Genomic DNA, 17,022 nt, shown 5'->3' with positions numbered 1-17,022 from the left:
ACTTCTTCATTTTAATTAGTGATAAAATTGTGTAACAAGAGAGATGGAGTGACTTACTCACCACCACACAGCCAAAGGTCACCAGAATTAGTGGTGGAGTTAGACTAGAACCAAAATCTTTTTGGAAAAGGCCTGGATTTCTGGGACTTATTCTCTTTGGTTAGCTGATAGAACCTAATTCTCTCTGGGACCAGGACCTATGATGAGGCTTAGAGTAACATCTGAACACTCAGTAATAACCTTTGGTAAAATTGTGAAGCGAATGATATTTATTTGTAAAATCATACTTTTCCTTTACTTTGTAGTATCCTTCCTTCCTTTCACTCTTAACCTGAAAACTCTCAATGCTTTCTATCCATAGAGTTCCCTCCATACTTATATTCCATTGGATGAGCTAGTACCCCATGCTCTGGACGCCCTCCTCCTTACCATATTTCATCACAGCTCACCTATTTTGTAACTTATTTCTTTAGGGTCCTGTTTCCTCCTATGGCTGATGTGAGAAATTAATTCAAGCAGTGAATATTACTAATTAGAATAATTAATCTGTGGCACTATTTTTATTATATATTACATAAAACAAATCATATAATATATATGATAGTATATGATTTATAATGTATATCATGTATTTACTTGTAAGTATACATGCTGTATCCCCCTCCAGTAAAACATAAGCTCCTTGAGGGAAGAGATTGTAAAATTATTGTCATTTTATCCCCAGAGGCTAGTATAATATCTTACACATAGTTGGTGCTTAACAGGGTGTTTGCTGAATTGAATTGATGCGATGGTGAAGTGCCCACCAGAAATTATACATTAGAGCCCCCTTAAACCTGCTAGAGGGGACCCCTACTGGGTTCCTTGGAAACCACCTAATAGGCTCCAATAGTAAAGAAATGTTTCACCTGTGTTGCTAAAAACATGCCACAGATTCCCACAGATTCAGATCTGTTTTGTTTCAGTAGAAATAATACTAAGGCTTTGTTTCAATAAGAATAATACTGAGAATGTTTGGCCTCAACAAGAATAATACTGAGAAAGCTTCACCTCAATGGAAACAAGGTTAACCCCTTAGAAACATATTCTGTTGCCAGCAATCACATTGTCTATAAAATTATGTCTAACAGAAAGCTCGATGCTGTTTTTCGGTCTGAGAGGCAGTCCCGGCCGGTTAATAAACACTCCTAATCAAATTATAATTGGCCTAGCTGTCCCGTTATATCTCGGTGTCCATTACAATGGCAGGGAACAACATGAGCTCTCTTCAGAAAATAAATAAAGTTCATAAAGCACTTGTGTAGTGTTTAAACTTTTTTTTTTGCCTTTTGGAGGGCAATTGGGGTTAAGCAACTTGCCCAAGGTTACACGGCTAGTTATGTGTGTGTGTGTGTCTGTGTGTGTGTGTGTTAAATGTCTGAGGCCGGAACTGAACTTGGGTCCTCCTGACTCTGGGGCTGGCGCTTTACTCACTGTGCCACCTAGCCACCCCCATGTTTGCCTTCCCTCAAAAATTTCATACTCCTTGTTTTACTTCTAGTTAGATATTTAAAAGCCTACCTACCACTGCTGAAGTCCATCAACTGGCTAGTGCATACCAATATTCAGCAAACTGATGGATTAAGCCAGGGAAACTGTTTCTATCATCAACTTTGTTTATTTAAGTGATGGCTGAAATTCCCATTAGGGACCATTAACCAAGATTTCCTTTCTAACTCCACACATTGCATTTTGGTGGTTTCTGTTTCTTTTTGTAAACATTACATTTTTATTAAAGTTCAAGACAAATTTAACTTTTCTTGTTGGAATACAGAAAGTCCAAAATAACTGATCTGATTATCCCATTGTGACAACTCAAAATGAACATAAATCACCTTTCCTTCCCTGCAAAGGGGAAGAGAAGGCTTATGTTTATTCATACTCAATTCTCCTGACAAACCACAACCCTTAACTCCTTATTACTTCCTGCATTAGAAGTGTCACCATGAGATGACAGCTTTCCTAGATGATGCATTTCAAGTTTCAGCCAGGACAAAGCATTTTGTTCTAAAGATTTCTGATCTACTTTACATTTGATATTCCATAATAAAGTTACGTGTGTTTTGGTCTTTTTATTTTATCAGATTGCATGTTTTAGGATGGCAGGGATTCTAGGGATGAGGAACCTGCAGCCTCGAGGCCACATTTGGCTCTCTAGGTCCTTAAGTATGGCTCTTTGGCTAAATCCAAACTTCACAGAACAAATCCCTTTAATAAAAGGGTTTGTTCTGCAAAACTTGGACTCAGTCAAAAGGTAGCACCCCAGGACCTAGAAGGTCTTAAGAAATTTTCATGAATTAATGAAACTTTAGAGTCAAAAGGAATCTCTCAATCTGGATCAAGAGTTCTTAACATGCAGTATATGGACTAAGGTCATGGAGAAATTTCAAAGGGGCCATGAACTTAGATGGGAAAAAAAATACATCTTGATTTTTATCAAACTCTAACTTAAATTGAGTATGTTCTCAGTTATTAATTTACTTTTATTTTTTGCTTTTTGGAGGGAGGAAGACTGGGCTATTGGGGTTAAGTAACTTGCCCAAGGTCACAAGGCTAGTTTGAACTTAGGCACTCCTGACTTCAGGGCCAGTGCTCTATTCACTGTGCCACCTGGCTGCCCCTCAATTATTAATTTTTAAAATCCCCATTATTCTAAGAAGATGTCCATAAATTTTCTTAGAGCCCCACAATACAAAAATGGTTTAAGAACCCCTGAGCTAGATTGAGGGGTAAAATCATTTTGGAGAAGGGGTCCATTTTCCCTGTCACTGCACACTGACTACTGACTGCCAACTTCTGTCATGTATGGCCAAGAGCCCCAGGAAGGGCCGCACTTTCCTGGTCATACTAGCTTCCTTCCAGTCCAGCCCACACAGCCATCATCCCAGGAAGCAAGCCCTGGGGAGTAGGAGCAAGTCATCTCCATTAACAACTGTCAGAGACAGGTGGACCAAGCTAGCTGAAGCAGCAATACATCTTGAAGGAGTGATTAAAGGCAGCCTATTCCAGGTGAGTCAATTCAACACTATCACCTCAATCAAAACCTGCCCTCAGAGTACTAAGGAACAAAACCTGGCAACTGCTCCCATGGGTGCTATGACCCCTGCCTCCTTAGCCACCACACTTACTGAAGACCCAGAAAAGAAAGGTTTGGATACAAAAGTCCTTGGTACTATCAAGTGGTTCAAGCTCAGAAAGAGATATGAATATAAGGGGAAATAACATTAAAGAAGACTGTATTAGAATCTGCTTTGCTGTTGCATCCTGAGGACCTTTTCATCTCATTTGCAGCTGAAAACTATATGTGCTGTTTCCACCATTAGAATGTGAACTTCTTGACAGCAGGGACTGCCTTGCTTTTCAATCTGTATTTCCAAAAATCTGAGCACAATGACCTACATTCAGAAAGTACTTAATAAATGCTTTTCATTCATTCATAGTTCAAGACCCTCATTTGATAGATGACAAAACTGAGGCCCAGAGAGGTTAAACATAGAAACAAGATGACCATCAGTTGGGGAATGGCTAAACAAATTATGGCAAGTGAATATCATGGAATATTATTGTAATAAGAGAAATTATGAATACGATGAATACAAAGAAATAAGGAAAGATTTACATTAACTGTTGAAAAATCAAGTAGGCAAAAGCAGGAAAAGTAGAGCCAGGAAAAGAACATACACAATGACTACAATAATGTAAATGAAAAGCACTACCATGAAACAAAAAATGTGACATTATAAAGAATGGGCTTGGCCTCAAAGAAGAGAGAAGACACCCCAATGCACATCCACCTACAAATACACAGACGCCCCTTTGCTGAAGCGAGGGGGCCAATATTGATGGAGTACTGCATATGATGTCAGGTTTTTAAAATAATATATTGATTAGTTTTGTTGATTTTTTTCTCTTTTCAATAACAACAACCAAAAACCTTTTTTAAGGGATGGTGGAGGGTTGGTTCTATCAGGAAAAATCTAGCCAATGAAATATCTATTATTTTAAAAGTGACTTGTCCAAGATCACATAGCTAAGTAGCTGTAAAGCCATGACTGTTTGCTAAGCTTGGGAAAAAAATATACCTTTATTTACCCTTTTGATCTCAAGGTGAAAAGCTTTCTATGTACTCTTTTGCTGTACTAAGGATCCATAGTAAGATCAATCAGACAAACTAGAATTTTGTCAAAAGCAGATTAAACCCATGTACTTTATTACTCATTTGCAATATTAGGTTAGCAGACCTCAGAAATGGCATTTTAAAAAAGCTGTATTCACTTACTCATCATTAAACAAACGTTGATTGATTGGTTTCTCCATGTAAAGTTCTGTATTTTCTCAAGGGGTGTTACAATGAGCTGGGTTTACAAGGTAAATTCCCAGTATATCAGACATAGTGTAATGATTTACTTTCTGAAATGATCTCTTGTCAGGCTTGTGTGGCAATACCATAAAATGGATTGACCAATTATAACCATTTGTGGTTGGGCGTGCTTTTTGTTAAACATGGCTGCTGTCCTGCACATGTGTTCCCCAGATGAAGTTTCATCCCTAAAACTTTGCTTTCCTTCTCCATGGTTTACTTGGATATCCTTTGTCAGCTGAAAATCCTCTATAATTATTTAGCTCCAAACTTTAAAAAGCTCATGATGAACTTCAGCAGAAGAACCATTGTTCACATTCAAAAATCAAATTAGAGCACATGTGGGGGACGTTATATCTGGCGACCATGTGTCAGGAAGAGCAGTCATTTCAAACTCAGGGAATACACTGCCATAAATGGCGATGGTTGATCTGATCTATAGTGTGCTACATGGCCCAAACACATACATTCACCACCAACAGAGTGATTATATTATGCACAATACTTTGGGACTTGACTTTGAAAACTTTCTCTTTGAATGGTTCATACTGGAACCTTTCTCATTACTGAATTTTATTTGCTTTTCTGTTTTTATTATGAACTCCTAGGGCAAGAGCTTGTATATTTTCCCAAGTACCAAATAAAACTCAACAAACATTAATAGAGCACCAACTGTACCATGGATAAGGCACAGTACTGGTCAATGGGAGGGGGTTTCCAGAGAAGAGTATGCATAGATTCTACCCTCAGGGAGCTTAGGTTACATTCAGTGGGGGCTCAATACCATTCTGGCAGATCAATTCGGTTCCTAAGTGTGTGCCTTAAACACTTTTTTGCCTTCCTTTGATAAGTGCAATTCCACTTCAACCCATTGCCCACAATTCCTTTTTCAAAATAGACTCAGAGAGCATACCTTTTGTTTCAACTGTAATACCATCTGTTTCATTTGGTGGAACTCCTTACAAGTGGCACAGCAGGTTCCTGCCTTCAGCACATTCTCTGCTTTCTCATCATGTCCTGGGAAAGAAGACTGGCTCAGTTAGATCTAAAAGGCTGAAAAGAATCACCTCTTGTGCATGAAGGCATCAGCAGGCTTCTACTCTGACCCTGAAACGTGCAAGGTATACATGTTAGCAATTTGTACAGCTCTTCAGTCACTGATGGGAGGGCCACAGGTCAGGGGGGAATGATGTGAAAGAGACCTTGCTGAATTTCGAACCCAGCTGTTTTGATTTAAGGGTCCCCAGAGCCTTTCCATTTTGGGATGTGAAACTGTTTGCCACTACCCTTTTATCAGCACTCTCTGGAAACCAGATCTTATAAACCTGATATGATTTATACTCACCTAAAAGGGCCAATTATTCATGCATTGTAAATCATAACCAAATCCCAACATCATTCTTGTGCATTTTACACAAAACTCGTCTTCTTGACTACAGATCAGCAGATCAGCAAGCACTTCCAGATAGGGCAAGATTACAGGAGGCAGTTTGAAACTGGGAACTGACATCAATGTCAGGGACTTGAAGCCAAGTTGGAGAACAAAGAACCAGCAGAAAATATGAGGAACACAAACCATATTCACAACTCTCTTAAACCTGATGAAGTATATGGAGAACATTGTCACACCCATGCTAACCTCAGGAGTTCTAAACCATCTCCTATCATGAACTAGTATGGCCTTCCATGTTCTAGGGTTTCATTATAAAATTATTTTCACTATGACAGGAATCTAAGAGTGACAGGAATGCAGAGCCAACAGCCAATAAAATATCATCTTGACACTGAAACAAGATATCAAAATTAAGAGTTTGTAGAGAGTGAGCAAAGGTAGAAATGGTTTCCAAATGAAAGTGTTCTGCTAATATATGTAAATGGCAAAGAAAAAGATAGTGTGGGCTTGTGTGATTGGCAGGACAGTTTGTCACCCGGCATGTGTCATCCAAGAGACTTAAAAGCAACCTAGTATGTGGACTCCATAGATACTAAACTCTTTAAATAATCACTGGTGGTACCAATGGTAACCTAAGGGTCACAGGGGAGACACGATCTGTCCTTTGTATCTTAAAGGTGGTAACACGCCCTATACTTTCTACCTATATACTTTTGCTCAATTCTCTAAAGGAACACAAAACTCATTCCCTCATTTATGTCTACTAAAATCTTATCTCAAGGCCCAGATCAGATCCCAGTTCCCCTATGAATTCTTTTGTAATTACTTAGCTGGTAATAATCACTCTCTTTTCTAAATCAATTATTTGCACTCTCATTTGGCAGGCATTATAAAAGAATTTCTTATGCTGTGGTTGTCTATTTGCCAAGATTACTTGAAGGCAGGGAATATGTCTTCTTCTTAAACTTGAATTTCTCTCTAGTACTTTGTAAGCATGCAACAAATACTTGTCAAATAAGTGAATGAGTGGACAAGGTATCAGGAGAACAGTGCACAAAGACATACTTCTTCTCAGTCCTAACAACTTAATACTCTCTCTGCTGGTGAAAACCTAAAAGTTTGAGTAGGGGAAAGTGAACCAGCAATGACTACCCAAAGGGTTAGGGTGGCACTAACTTCAGGAACAAAATGGCAAAGAAGTTGTCAGTAACCAGAAAAGGTAGGGAGATAGTAAAAGAGTTCTTAACTGCCCTTTATAAGTTTAAGAAACCAGGTCCATATGGATTATACCATAGGGCAGGGGGTGTCAAATAGAAATATATTCCAGCTGGCTGCACATTGATCCAGAAAATCACCAATTGACATTATATTTTATTGTATTTTTTATTTATTTTGTTAAGCATTTCCCAAATATATTTTAATCTTCTTTGAGTCACACTCCTGAGGTTTGTGGCAGTTTGTGGTCTGTGAGTTTGATACCTCTCCCCCAAGGGACTGTTAGAACCATCAGCTGTGATTTCTGAGCCACAGTCAGTGACCTCTAGAGGATCATGGAGAATGATTCTGTGGTACTGGAAAGGAGAAAGTGTTATCTCAATTTTCAAAAAAAAAAAGGGAAATGGACTGAGAATGACTAATTCCTGGCAAAGTTTTAGAATATAATATTAATGGGGTCAAGGGAAGATAATGAGAATGGCAAAAAAATATGGGGGTCTCAATGGGTTTTGGGCAGCCTGGAGTCAGGGTTGGGGGGGGGAGGGAAAGCAAGAGGGAAAGGAGCCCACACTGACAGCGGGATAGAATATCACTGTGAACTATGACTATGAAGAATTCAGAGGGCCATGGGAAAGACTTATATGAACTAATATAGAGATATATCATAGAAAAGCAACAAGTAGAAGCCAGTTGAAATCAAATGCTGTTTAATTATAATGTCTAAGAAAATTGGCCGAGGAAAGGAGTTGAGACATGATAGCTTCCTTCATATAAATGAATTTTCTTGTGGAGGAAGGATTTGTTCTATATAGTGAGGCAAATTTAGTTGTGCCATAAGGAAAAACTTCCCAACAAGGTTGTTTCAGGAAATGATCAGAGGCAGTTTGCAAACAAAGGTGAAATGATCACTTATCAGTTATACTGAAGATGAAAATCCTATTCAGGTATAGGTTGGATTAGTTGGCATCTGAGGACCCTTCTGACTTTGACACTCCATGGAACTTTTAAGTGTGTGTATACACACACACACACATACACACCTATGAACACATGTATGCATCATATAGTATATACATTTACATATATAGCATAATATATATAAATATTTGTGTGTCTATCTACAGAATCTCTTCATTACAGTAGTACTGGAGAGGTGGATCTGACTAGCACTCTTATTTCTATTATCATTTGAGGAGTCCCAGAATTTTCCTAACATCAATCTGATGACATCACAGAAAACTGTGAGTCTTGCTTACTCTGTAGGAGCCTAAGGTTTTGCTGAAATGCTTTTATTTCAATTAAGATACTTATTACACGCCTATTATACATAAAGCACTGTCTTTGACTCTGAAAATGTATTCCTTTTCCCCTGAAAATGTCTAATTTTGCATTTCAAGGACATAGTATCAACCATGTTACCATTCAAAGTACATATAAAATCCTGTTATTAGCAGTAACAGAAAAGCAGTCAGCACCATGGCCAGCAATAGTATGGAAGTGGCTAAGTTCCACAGGGAAGTTGTGGAAAAACAATGGAGCCCCCTGTGGGCCTACATGAAAAAGAAAGGGTTGCTATCCATGGAAGTACATTTAGTTAGGCTGCCTCATCCTTATACCTTGGGGCAATTTGGATTTTTCACAGAATAAAATTTGAATGAGTCTCTAGTATGCAGGAATGGTTCTAGGTTCCTCATCTCCTCTTCTCCTCACCAGGAGAAATTTACTTGGATATGGTTTTGTTTCTCTTCACTAGTTGACTAACTAGTAAGGCAGAAGATACCAATTTTTTGATGATTTATGGCGCTGCTTTGTGCCAATCCCACAAGGCAAGAGGTTAGCATTCTGGTAAGGAATGGATCTTTGATGAGAGGGTCTTTCAGAAACAGCTCTGTCTTTATTTTTTTTTTATTGCTGTGCTTTTTCTGAGACAGTTGCCTCACCTTAGGGGCCTGTCTTGAGAGCTATGATGTAACACTTGTTTGTGTTCAAACTGACTGAGATAGATAATCTACAAAAACATTTAGAAAATGCTATTACATCTTCCATTGAAATTAGTAGCTTAATATCTCAAAGAAAAAAATTATCTGACACTCTAAAGGGGAATAATGCTGCCTGCTTCCCCCTGCATTCCCCCAGTATACAAATCTATCAAATGCTTTCTCTATCCCATTAGAATCTACACATTATTCAACCTGCCTGTGAAACTTTCTGAGAGTAGTATTAAAAATAGCAATCGTGAGGTCTTTAAGATAAAATACCAACTTCTCAGCCTTAACGTTCAAGTCTCTCCACATTCTGGCTCCAATCTCTCTTTGCAGTCTTATTTCACATTGTTCCTGTATTCCAATGAAACTAGATGATTAGATGCTCCCATAACAAGCTTTTGTTCAGAATGTACTCTCTCCTTATTTCTGCCTTTCAGAAATTTATCTAACCCTTCTCTTCCTTCAGTGTTTAAGTTAGCTGCCAACTCCTTTTTGTAGTTATTGTTCTGGCCCCCCTTATTTTCCACTGTTCAAATCACCTTCTTTTATATTTACTTATGTGTTTGTTGTAATCTCTCCAAAGAAAGTGAACTCTTTGAGAGTGTGGACTGATTAATTTTTGCCTTCATCTTCTCTGGGCTTACTGCTTAGCACAGTGCCTTGAAACTAAAAAGCATTTAATGTATTGGATTGAATTGAATGCAAGGTAGTTTTTTAAATGATATTTTAAAATGCAGTCTAAGAATATAAGATTGTCTATTTCTAGTCTCATCGAATGAAGACTGTGTTGATGATTCTGTGAGAAAAATCCTGTTCAAGATAAATTTTCTTTAAGTTTGTTCTCTGTGAAAGTGCAATATTGCTGACTGACCACATGGTGGCATGTAGCTCTATTTTTATATGAAGCCCTGACCCCTCGGTAGCATTTCAGGGATTGAGTATGTGAGCTATTTATCATAGGGTACATTGATATTTTTTAGTAGCACTTTACAGACTTAGTTTAAAAAAAAAGGCACAAAATGTTACCGACATTGTGCATGAGGAAAATCCCACAAATATGCAAAGTATGTTAGTTTATTATTCAACATTGGTCATGCAAACTGGGTCCATGAATTGCTGGGGTTTGGAAACTTCTGAGAGGGCCTGGGATATGTCTGACACTTGGAATTATAATAAGCCATTCTAGATGTCAGGAACATTTTATCAGAAGACAAACAAAGTGGAGAAAATGGAAACTAGGCAAGCTAATTAGCTGTAGGACATTTCCCTTCATGTCATCTCTCCCAATATATTAGTTACCTCTCTCTCAAATGTTGCACAAAATATTATCATTTGCTAAACTGTCTCTGGCTCTGTGTTTCCAAAGAGAAGAATGAGTAACTGACCATAATACCATTGCCATGGGCCATCTTGCCTTTGGCAACGCCCTATGTAGTCCAGGCATATTTGTTATCATTTATCAGGTAAACTGGCTGTAACCTTTGAAATATCAAAGGACAATATTGAGGTCACTCTTCCCTTTTCCATTCCACTTACTCTTTCTTAATAACCAGCTGCTGCTGTATTTAATTTAAAACTCCTTTGACCTTCTTTAATTTTGCAGACACTGGGTAATGTGAAGTAATAAACCAAAGAGGAAAGAAAAGACTTTCATATCACATATGTTTATATTTAATAATAATTATCTCCTAGCCAGAAAAAAAGTCTGTGATGAAATACTGTAATTTGTTACTCCAGAGCAGAGGGAATATCTATGCTGCTTCTTAGTGACTCTAATGAGCCCTAAAACGATTTCTTATAGCTGAGATTAATGACTTAAATGATTTTTTTTTTTTTTTTTTTTTTTAAAGTTGGGATTATCAGCTTAATGTTTTTTTTTTGGGGGGGGGGGGTATAGACCTTGCTTTTGTTTCTATAGGGCTCTCCTGGAGTCCACTGAGGCAGATTGGTAACTCATCTCTAACCTAGATTGTTAGATATTTTCTTGGAACTATGGGAAGTTAATTGACTTGCTCTTGGTCACTCAGCTAGTATGTGTCAGGCACAGGACTTGAGCTCAGGTCTCCCTGACACCAAGACTAGCCTATTCACTCTGCCATCTGGTTTCTTTTTCCTCTCAACACTTTAAGGATAGTTGTCTCTCTACAAGCTTTCCTGACTCTTAGTCTGGTGCCCTCAATAAGGCAACATTATATAGTAGAAGAGTGATGCACCTCTGGGGAAAAAATAGAAATTTCCATAACTTTATTATATTTAAAAGGAATAGCAAGTTGTACACAATCGATGTGCAGTTTCATCTTTTAAAAAATTATACTATTATGGAAATGCTTGTTTTATTCCATAAATTAAATATAAAATAAATTAAAAAAAATAAAAAGGTGATGCACTAAGAGATCCTTAATAAATATTTATTAATTGTGCAATTGTAGCTTCCATTCCCCTTATGACACTTACTTTTTGATTTCATACAAGTCACTTAACCTCTACAGAACTGAGTTACTTTATTTAGCAAGTGGAGATAATAATGACTTACATGCTTACTCCTAGATCAGCTGTGAGTGCCTTTCCATCTAAAGATGCCTTGTACCCACTCTTTAATGCATATCATATATACCTACTTATGCATGGATTATCTTCCCCATTAGGATGTAAGCTTCTTGAGAATAGGAACTATTTTTTGTTTTTCTCTAGTTCAGTGCCTGACACATATTAAACTCTTAATAAATTCTTGTTGATTGAAAATTTGTTCTTTCAAGGTTCCTTCCAGTTCTAAGATAAACAGTTTTATTAAGATAGTAAGATGTAATCTTCTTATAAAGATGATGTAATAGAGAAAAAGGAATTTCTGACACTGAAGCAAATTTGAAAGTAAATACCCCAAACAAACCATCTCACTTAGAATATTGTTATTTTTTTAACCAGCCCATTCTCCAACATGGAAATTAGGCTCCTAGTGAAATGTGCAAAATCGCCAGTCTCTTCTACTTGTCTGCCACTAACCCTTCCTTACCCAAGTATCATCTTAGTATCTCATGTCATTTATCTTTCAGGGAAGGAAAGAAATCACTGCAATCTCTAACCCTAGCTCATGGAAAGTAGGGCCTGTCTACTGGGGATAAGAGGAAATTGTGAAATCAGTTTTTCTCCCCTGTGATTTGTATGCTCAGAGGAATGTTTGTGTTCCAGGTCCACCAGCCACAAGGACCTTCCTTTCCCACATAGACCTAATCACGGTGTTCCAATAAGCACCATTTCAGGTGAACCCCTTACTGCCTGTGTGATGATGGGGAAATCACCTCACCTCTCTGGGCTTCACTTTCCTCATCTGTAAAATGAGGAGAATGGACAAGAGGATTCATAAAGCCCCTTCCCTGCTGTTACAGACCAGTGCTGACCAGGTAATCTAGGTTCAAGATTGAAACAACATAAGGTGCTTGTAGTTCATCTACCAATTGATAAAAAGAGATTTTCTAAGGCATAGCAAGGGAAAGATATTTAAGAAAGATATTCAGGGGCAGCTAGGTGGTGCAGTGAATAGAGCACCAGCCCTGGAGTCAGGAGGACCTGAGTTCAAATTTGGCCTCAGACACTTAACACTTACTAGCTGTGTGACCTTGATCAAGTCACTTAACCCCATTTGCCCTGCCTTTCCCCCTCCAAAAAGCAAAAAAAAAAGTTAAATTAAAAAAATAGTAAAGATGTTCAGTAAAGACACCATATTGATTCAGCTGACCTCAGGTCCCCTGGCTCTGAGGTGCCCATGGGATTCTGCCTGTCAGGCATCAGAGAAGAGCTGTGACTCCATATGGCTTTTTGTACTCAGGTGACCAGGAAGCAATGCCAAATTAACAATATGTACCTTTAGTTCTTTGAGTCAGTTAGTTTTCTAAATCAGGGGTTCTTAGTCTAAGGTCTAGGAACTTTAAAAACTTTTTTTATAACTATTTTCAACAGAATTGTTTTCCTTTATTTTATTTTATCCCTTTAAAAATATTATTTTGAGAAGAGATCAATAGGTGTCACCACACTACCAAATGGATCCATGACTCAAAAAAGTTAAGAATCCCTGGACTAGAAGATACCTTTTTGAGAAAAAAAAATCTAACAGCCCACATGGCAGGGGCTCTGGTAGATATTCTTCCTTTCACACAGGGCAAAATCTATGATCATGATTCTTGAAACTGTGGAGATTCCCACTGTGGACTGATATTTATGGGGTGGAGGGAGTTGCTAGTGACTTCAGAAGAACCAAAGGTGATAACTGGAGGCTAAAGTACAATTAGCATCAGCATGCAACTCCCTAAGCCTCCAGCATCTCCTTATTACCCCCTCAGAATACTCCCTGTGTCTGTATGGGGCCTCTGGAGGCATTCCTCCTGCCTGGGTCACTGATGTCTCAGGCACATGTTCCAGGGTTTGCCCAAATTCCTATGGGTAGTCCTTCCTTCTTCACCTCCCCTTTGTCTCTCTGACAGATGTGACTTACACCTGATTCCTTCTCTCCCTTCACCCCAATCCCAGTAAATTTAGGGAAAACCCATAGCACTGATAACCTGATCGAGTCCTGCTCCCTTCCCTTTCTGGGGATTTAACTGATACAGAACAGCAGATGGCCAGGACTTCAGCTCATAGATCACAGCAGCACCCAGACTTAAGAGTATGGGTCTTATGAGCATACACAGCACATCTGGTTTCCTTCTGCAGGCTCCACTGGCCAATGATTAGCTTTCTTCCCTGTGAGCTCTTGCTGAGTAAGACTTGATATGGGTAAACATTATCGTGGAGATGGGATCAGGAATCTGATGACCCCGTTAAATTCACTCCTTCCTCTGTATTATGCTGTGGTCTATAAGCCCCACTATAGCCTTCCTTTTCTGGGTCCTGCTTTATATCTTTTAGTATCTGGGAGTTAATAATTTTTGGTAGAGAGTATTTTGCAGTCAATTTTTTTTCTCACTGGGGAGAAAGTATTTAGTCACTTGTGTGGTATAATAGATACACCTGGAGTTAGGAAGACCTAGGTTTGAGTGCCATCCCTTGTTTATTAGCTGTATGGTGATGAGAAAGCCTCTTAGCAACCCTGAGCTTTATTTCTCTCATCTGTAAAATGGGGATTAATAATATTTGTAGGCTCTCCCTCATGGGTTTGTAGTAATGTCTGCAAACCACTGCAAACTTTAAAGCACTATATAAATATGTTTTTATTACATGAATTAACACCATTATTTTAAGTTTATCAGGAAGCAAATTGAATAGTTTAGTTGAATATGCAAACCAGATCTGAGTTTTCTCCGAACACTGTGCTTTCCCCTAACACTGCATACCTTTGCACACTTAGCAACCAGCACATCAAGATAGGTTTAAATAAGCAAATAATCCAAGATCCTCGCTGTTCATTTCCTTGGGAAGCTCAGACATCTGGACTGCATATAACAGATGTGTTATAGATTGGTATTACTGACCTCATATGTGAATGCTTAATACTTTAATCTAATATTTCGGGAGAGTAGGGCCTCCTGCATACACATCCTCTCAGAGGGTGCCGCGTGCCTGCCACTCACTCTGTCCTCTATCATTACCAAAGTATATGTTCAGGCTTTATTGAATTATGGGTGAGCTTTGAAGTAAGAGAGGCACCCCTTCTGCCGGGTGTACAATTTCTTCCCCAAATCTGCCAGTCTGAAAACCTAGGATCATTGAGTTAGAACTGGGCGTGACTTCTGACCTAGGCCATCTAGTCCAGTCCCCATATTTTACAGATAAGGAAACAGAGGTCCAGAGACTTACTCAAAGCAGAGTCAGGGTGGAAATCCAGGTTCTTTAACCTGAACAATGCTCTTTGCACTCTATCATGATACCTTCCTGTATGTATTGGTAGATATCATTTTCACCAGCTCTTTTCATCAGAGATTTTCCTTTCCAACTCACTCTCCCTTTGGTTCACTACTATCAGAAACACTGCTTCTTCCCCCCCCTGCAACACACACACACACACACACACACACACACACACTCTATTATGGGAGGAGGGTCGGACAAGGTTTAGTTTTTGGAGTTACCAATTTCTTTAGGACTGCCTGTGAAGCAGTTATTGTTCCAATGTGTAAAAATGTGTCTTAGAGGCTACAGATTTATATGAATAATTATGATCCTGACATTCTGGTTTGGAGAAGTAGTTTGGTATAGTGGACAGAGCATTGAACTGGAAGTTAGGAGACCTGAGTTTGAATCCTGCCTCAGACACTTATTAGTTGTGTGATGCTGGGCAAATCACTTAAATTCCCAAAGTCTGAGTTTTCTTGTCCGTAAAATCAGGCTAATATTATTTGCAACATTTATCTCACAAGGTTGTTGTGAGGCTCCAATGAGATAATGTATAGCATACTTTAGAAGTCTTAAACTACTATGCAAATATGTTTCCCATTTTGATGAATATTTTCACGTCTCCATCTTACTTTTTCTTCTCCATCTAACATGCCCGACAATACCTCCCAATTTATTTCAGGCCTCTGAGCCTGTGTTCATTTCAAAGGATGAGGCTGGAAATAACATTGAACTCCGCTTTATCTCCAACCACGCAGGGCTCACCTTTTTCTCCTTTGGTACATGTCCTCCCATCTTCTTCTCGGATATAGCCCTCCCGACACTCACAACGGTAGCTGCCCAAGGTATTGACGCAGATCTGTGAGCAGAGCGTCTCATTGCTGGTGGCGCACTCATCAATATCTGTATTTGAACCCAATGTCCAGAGGTAGAGAACTTTAGAAAATGTATTTCCTATAGAGTAGGTTATATTGAGTTGGGTGTTCTATCCAGATGACATTCTTTGTACAACATCAATCAATGTGACTTTGGATAATCAATTAATCATTAATTAGTAAATAAGCATTTATTCACTTGCTTACTATTTGCCAGGTGGGCAGCTAAATCACACAGTGAATAGAGTGCCAGGCCTGGAATCAGGAAGACTCATCTTCCTGAGCTCAAATCCAGCTTTAGACACTTACTAGCTGTGTGACCCTGGGCAAGTCACTTAATCCTGTTTGCCTCAGTTCCTCATCTATAAAATGAGCAGGAGAAAAAAATGGCATAGGGACTCCAGTATTTTTGTCAAGAAAACCCCAAATGCGGTCATGAAGAGTTGGACACAACTGAAAATGACTGAACAACAACAATTTGACAGGTGTTGTGCTAAGTGCTGTGAAGACAAAGAAAAAATAGACATAGTTCTTGCCTGTAAGGAGTGTTACATTCTGATGGGGAATAAAGTGGGAAGCTAGACATATGACCCATCCGCGAAAGAAACTCGTTCCAATTGCCCTCATAGTGGAGACATCCCAAAGCAGTGTGTTCTAGGACCGATTCTGCTGCTAGTTAGTTGTGTGACATAAGCCTGGTCATGTAACTCTCATACCTCAATTTCTCCATCTATAGGACTACATAATAATACTTATTTTAATTTCTCCTACTAGTTGGTTTAATTGGGAAAATATTTTGAAAGTAAACATATGCCAAAACAAATACAACATCTGCTTACTATCATTACTTGCAATTCAATTGGCATAATTTTTATTTTCAAATGTCCTGGTAAGTTGAAGTCTTTTTAATGCCCTCTTTTGCAGATGTAGAGTCTAAGGGTAAGTCAACCTAGAACGTCTTTTTCAATTTAAAATAAAAGATTGAATAACATAGCTGGGAAATATCACTGTCACTTAAAAGGATCTGACAACCATTGGGACTTCCATGCAGAGTGCTCTCCCTGTGAAATTTGGCCCATCAGTGACCTGAAACCTGAAAATTCCTCCCTCTAGACTAACAAACTCCTCATAAGCCTTGAAAATGAGTCAGCAGGGCTTTCAAAGCCAGGGTCATCTATTTACATCACAGATTCACTCCCTGCTGAAATGCAGAGAAAGGAAATGTTTTCAACCCATGGGAAGGTGGCAGGGGAGGGGTGGGGGAGGGAGGGGTCTTGAATAAGTTTCACATACACAGTCTGTAAACAACACCAGGTGCCAGTAGACAGAAGC

At 38.8% G+C, this 17,022-nt stretch overlaps 1 protein-coding gene across 1 annotated transcript in view; it reads right to left on the bottom strand.

Annotated features, from left to right (window-relative positions):
- Window positions 1–17,022, bottom strand: part of LOC138171530 (collagen and calcium-binding EGF domain-containing protein 1-like) — a 349,937-nt gene that overhangs the window by 6,172 nt on the left and 326,743 nt on the right. Inside the window, exons 5-6 of the mRNA XM_069101053.1 lie at window positions 15,581–15,718; window positions 5,313–5,416 (exon numbers count right to left, since the gene is read on the bottom strand). Of these exons, the coding sequence (XP_068957154.1) occupies window positions 5,313–5,416; window positions 15,581–15,718 (242 nt within the window). The remainder of the gene's footprint in view (window positions 1–5,312; window positions 5,417–15,580; window positions 15,719–17,022) is intronic.

The sequence above is a fragment of the Petaurus breviceps genome, unplaced genomic scaffold (assembly GCF_028583685.1).
Source record: "Petaurus breviceps papuanus isolate PSGF00001 unplaced genomic scaffold, PetGlider_PUasm1.0 128, whole genome shotgun sequence".
Lineage (NCBI taxonomy): Eukaryota > Metazoa > Chordata > Mammalia > Diprotodontia > Petauridae > Petaurus > Petaurus breviceps.
This window is presented reverse-complemented; position numbering and strand designations above follow the sequence as displayed.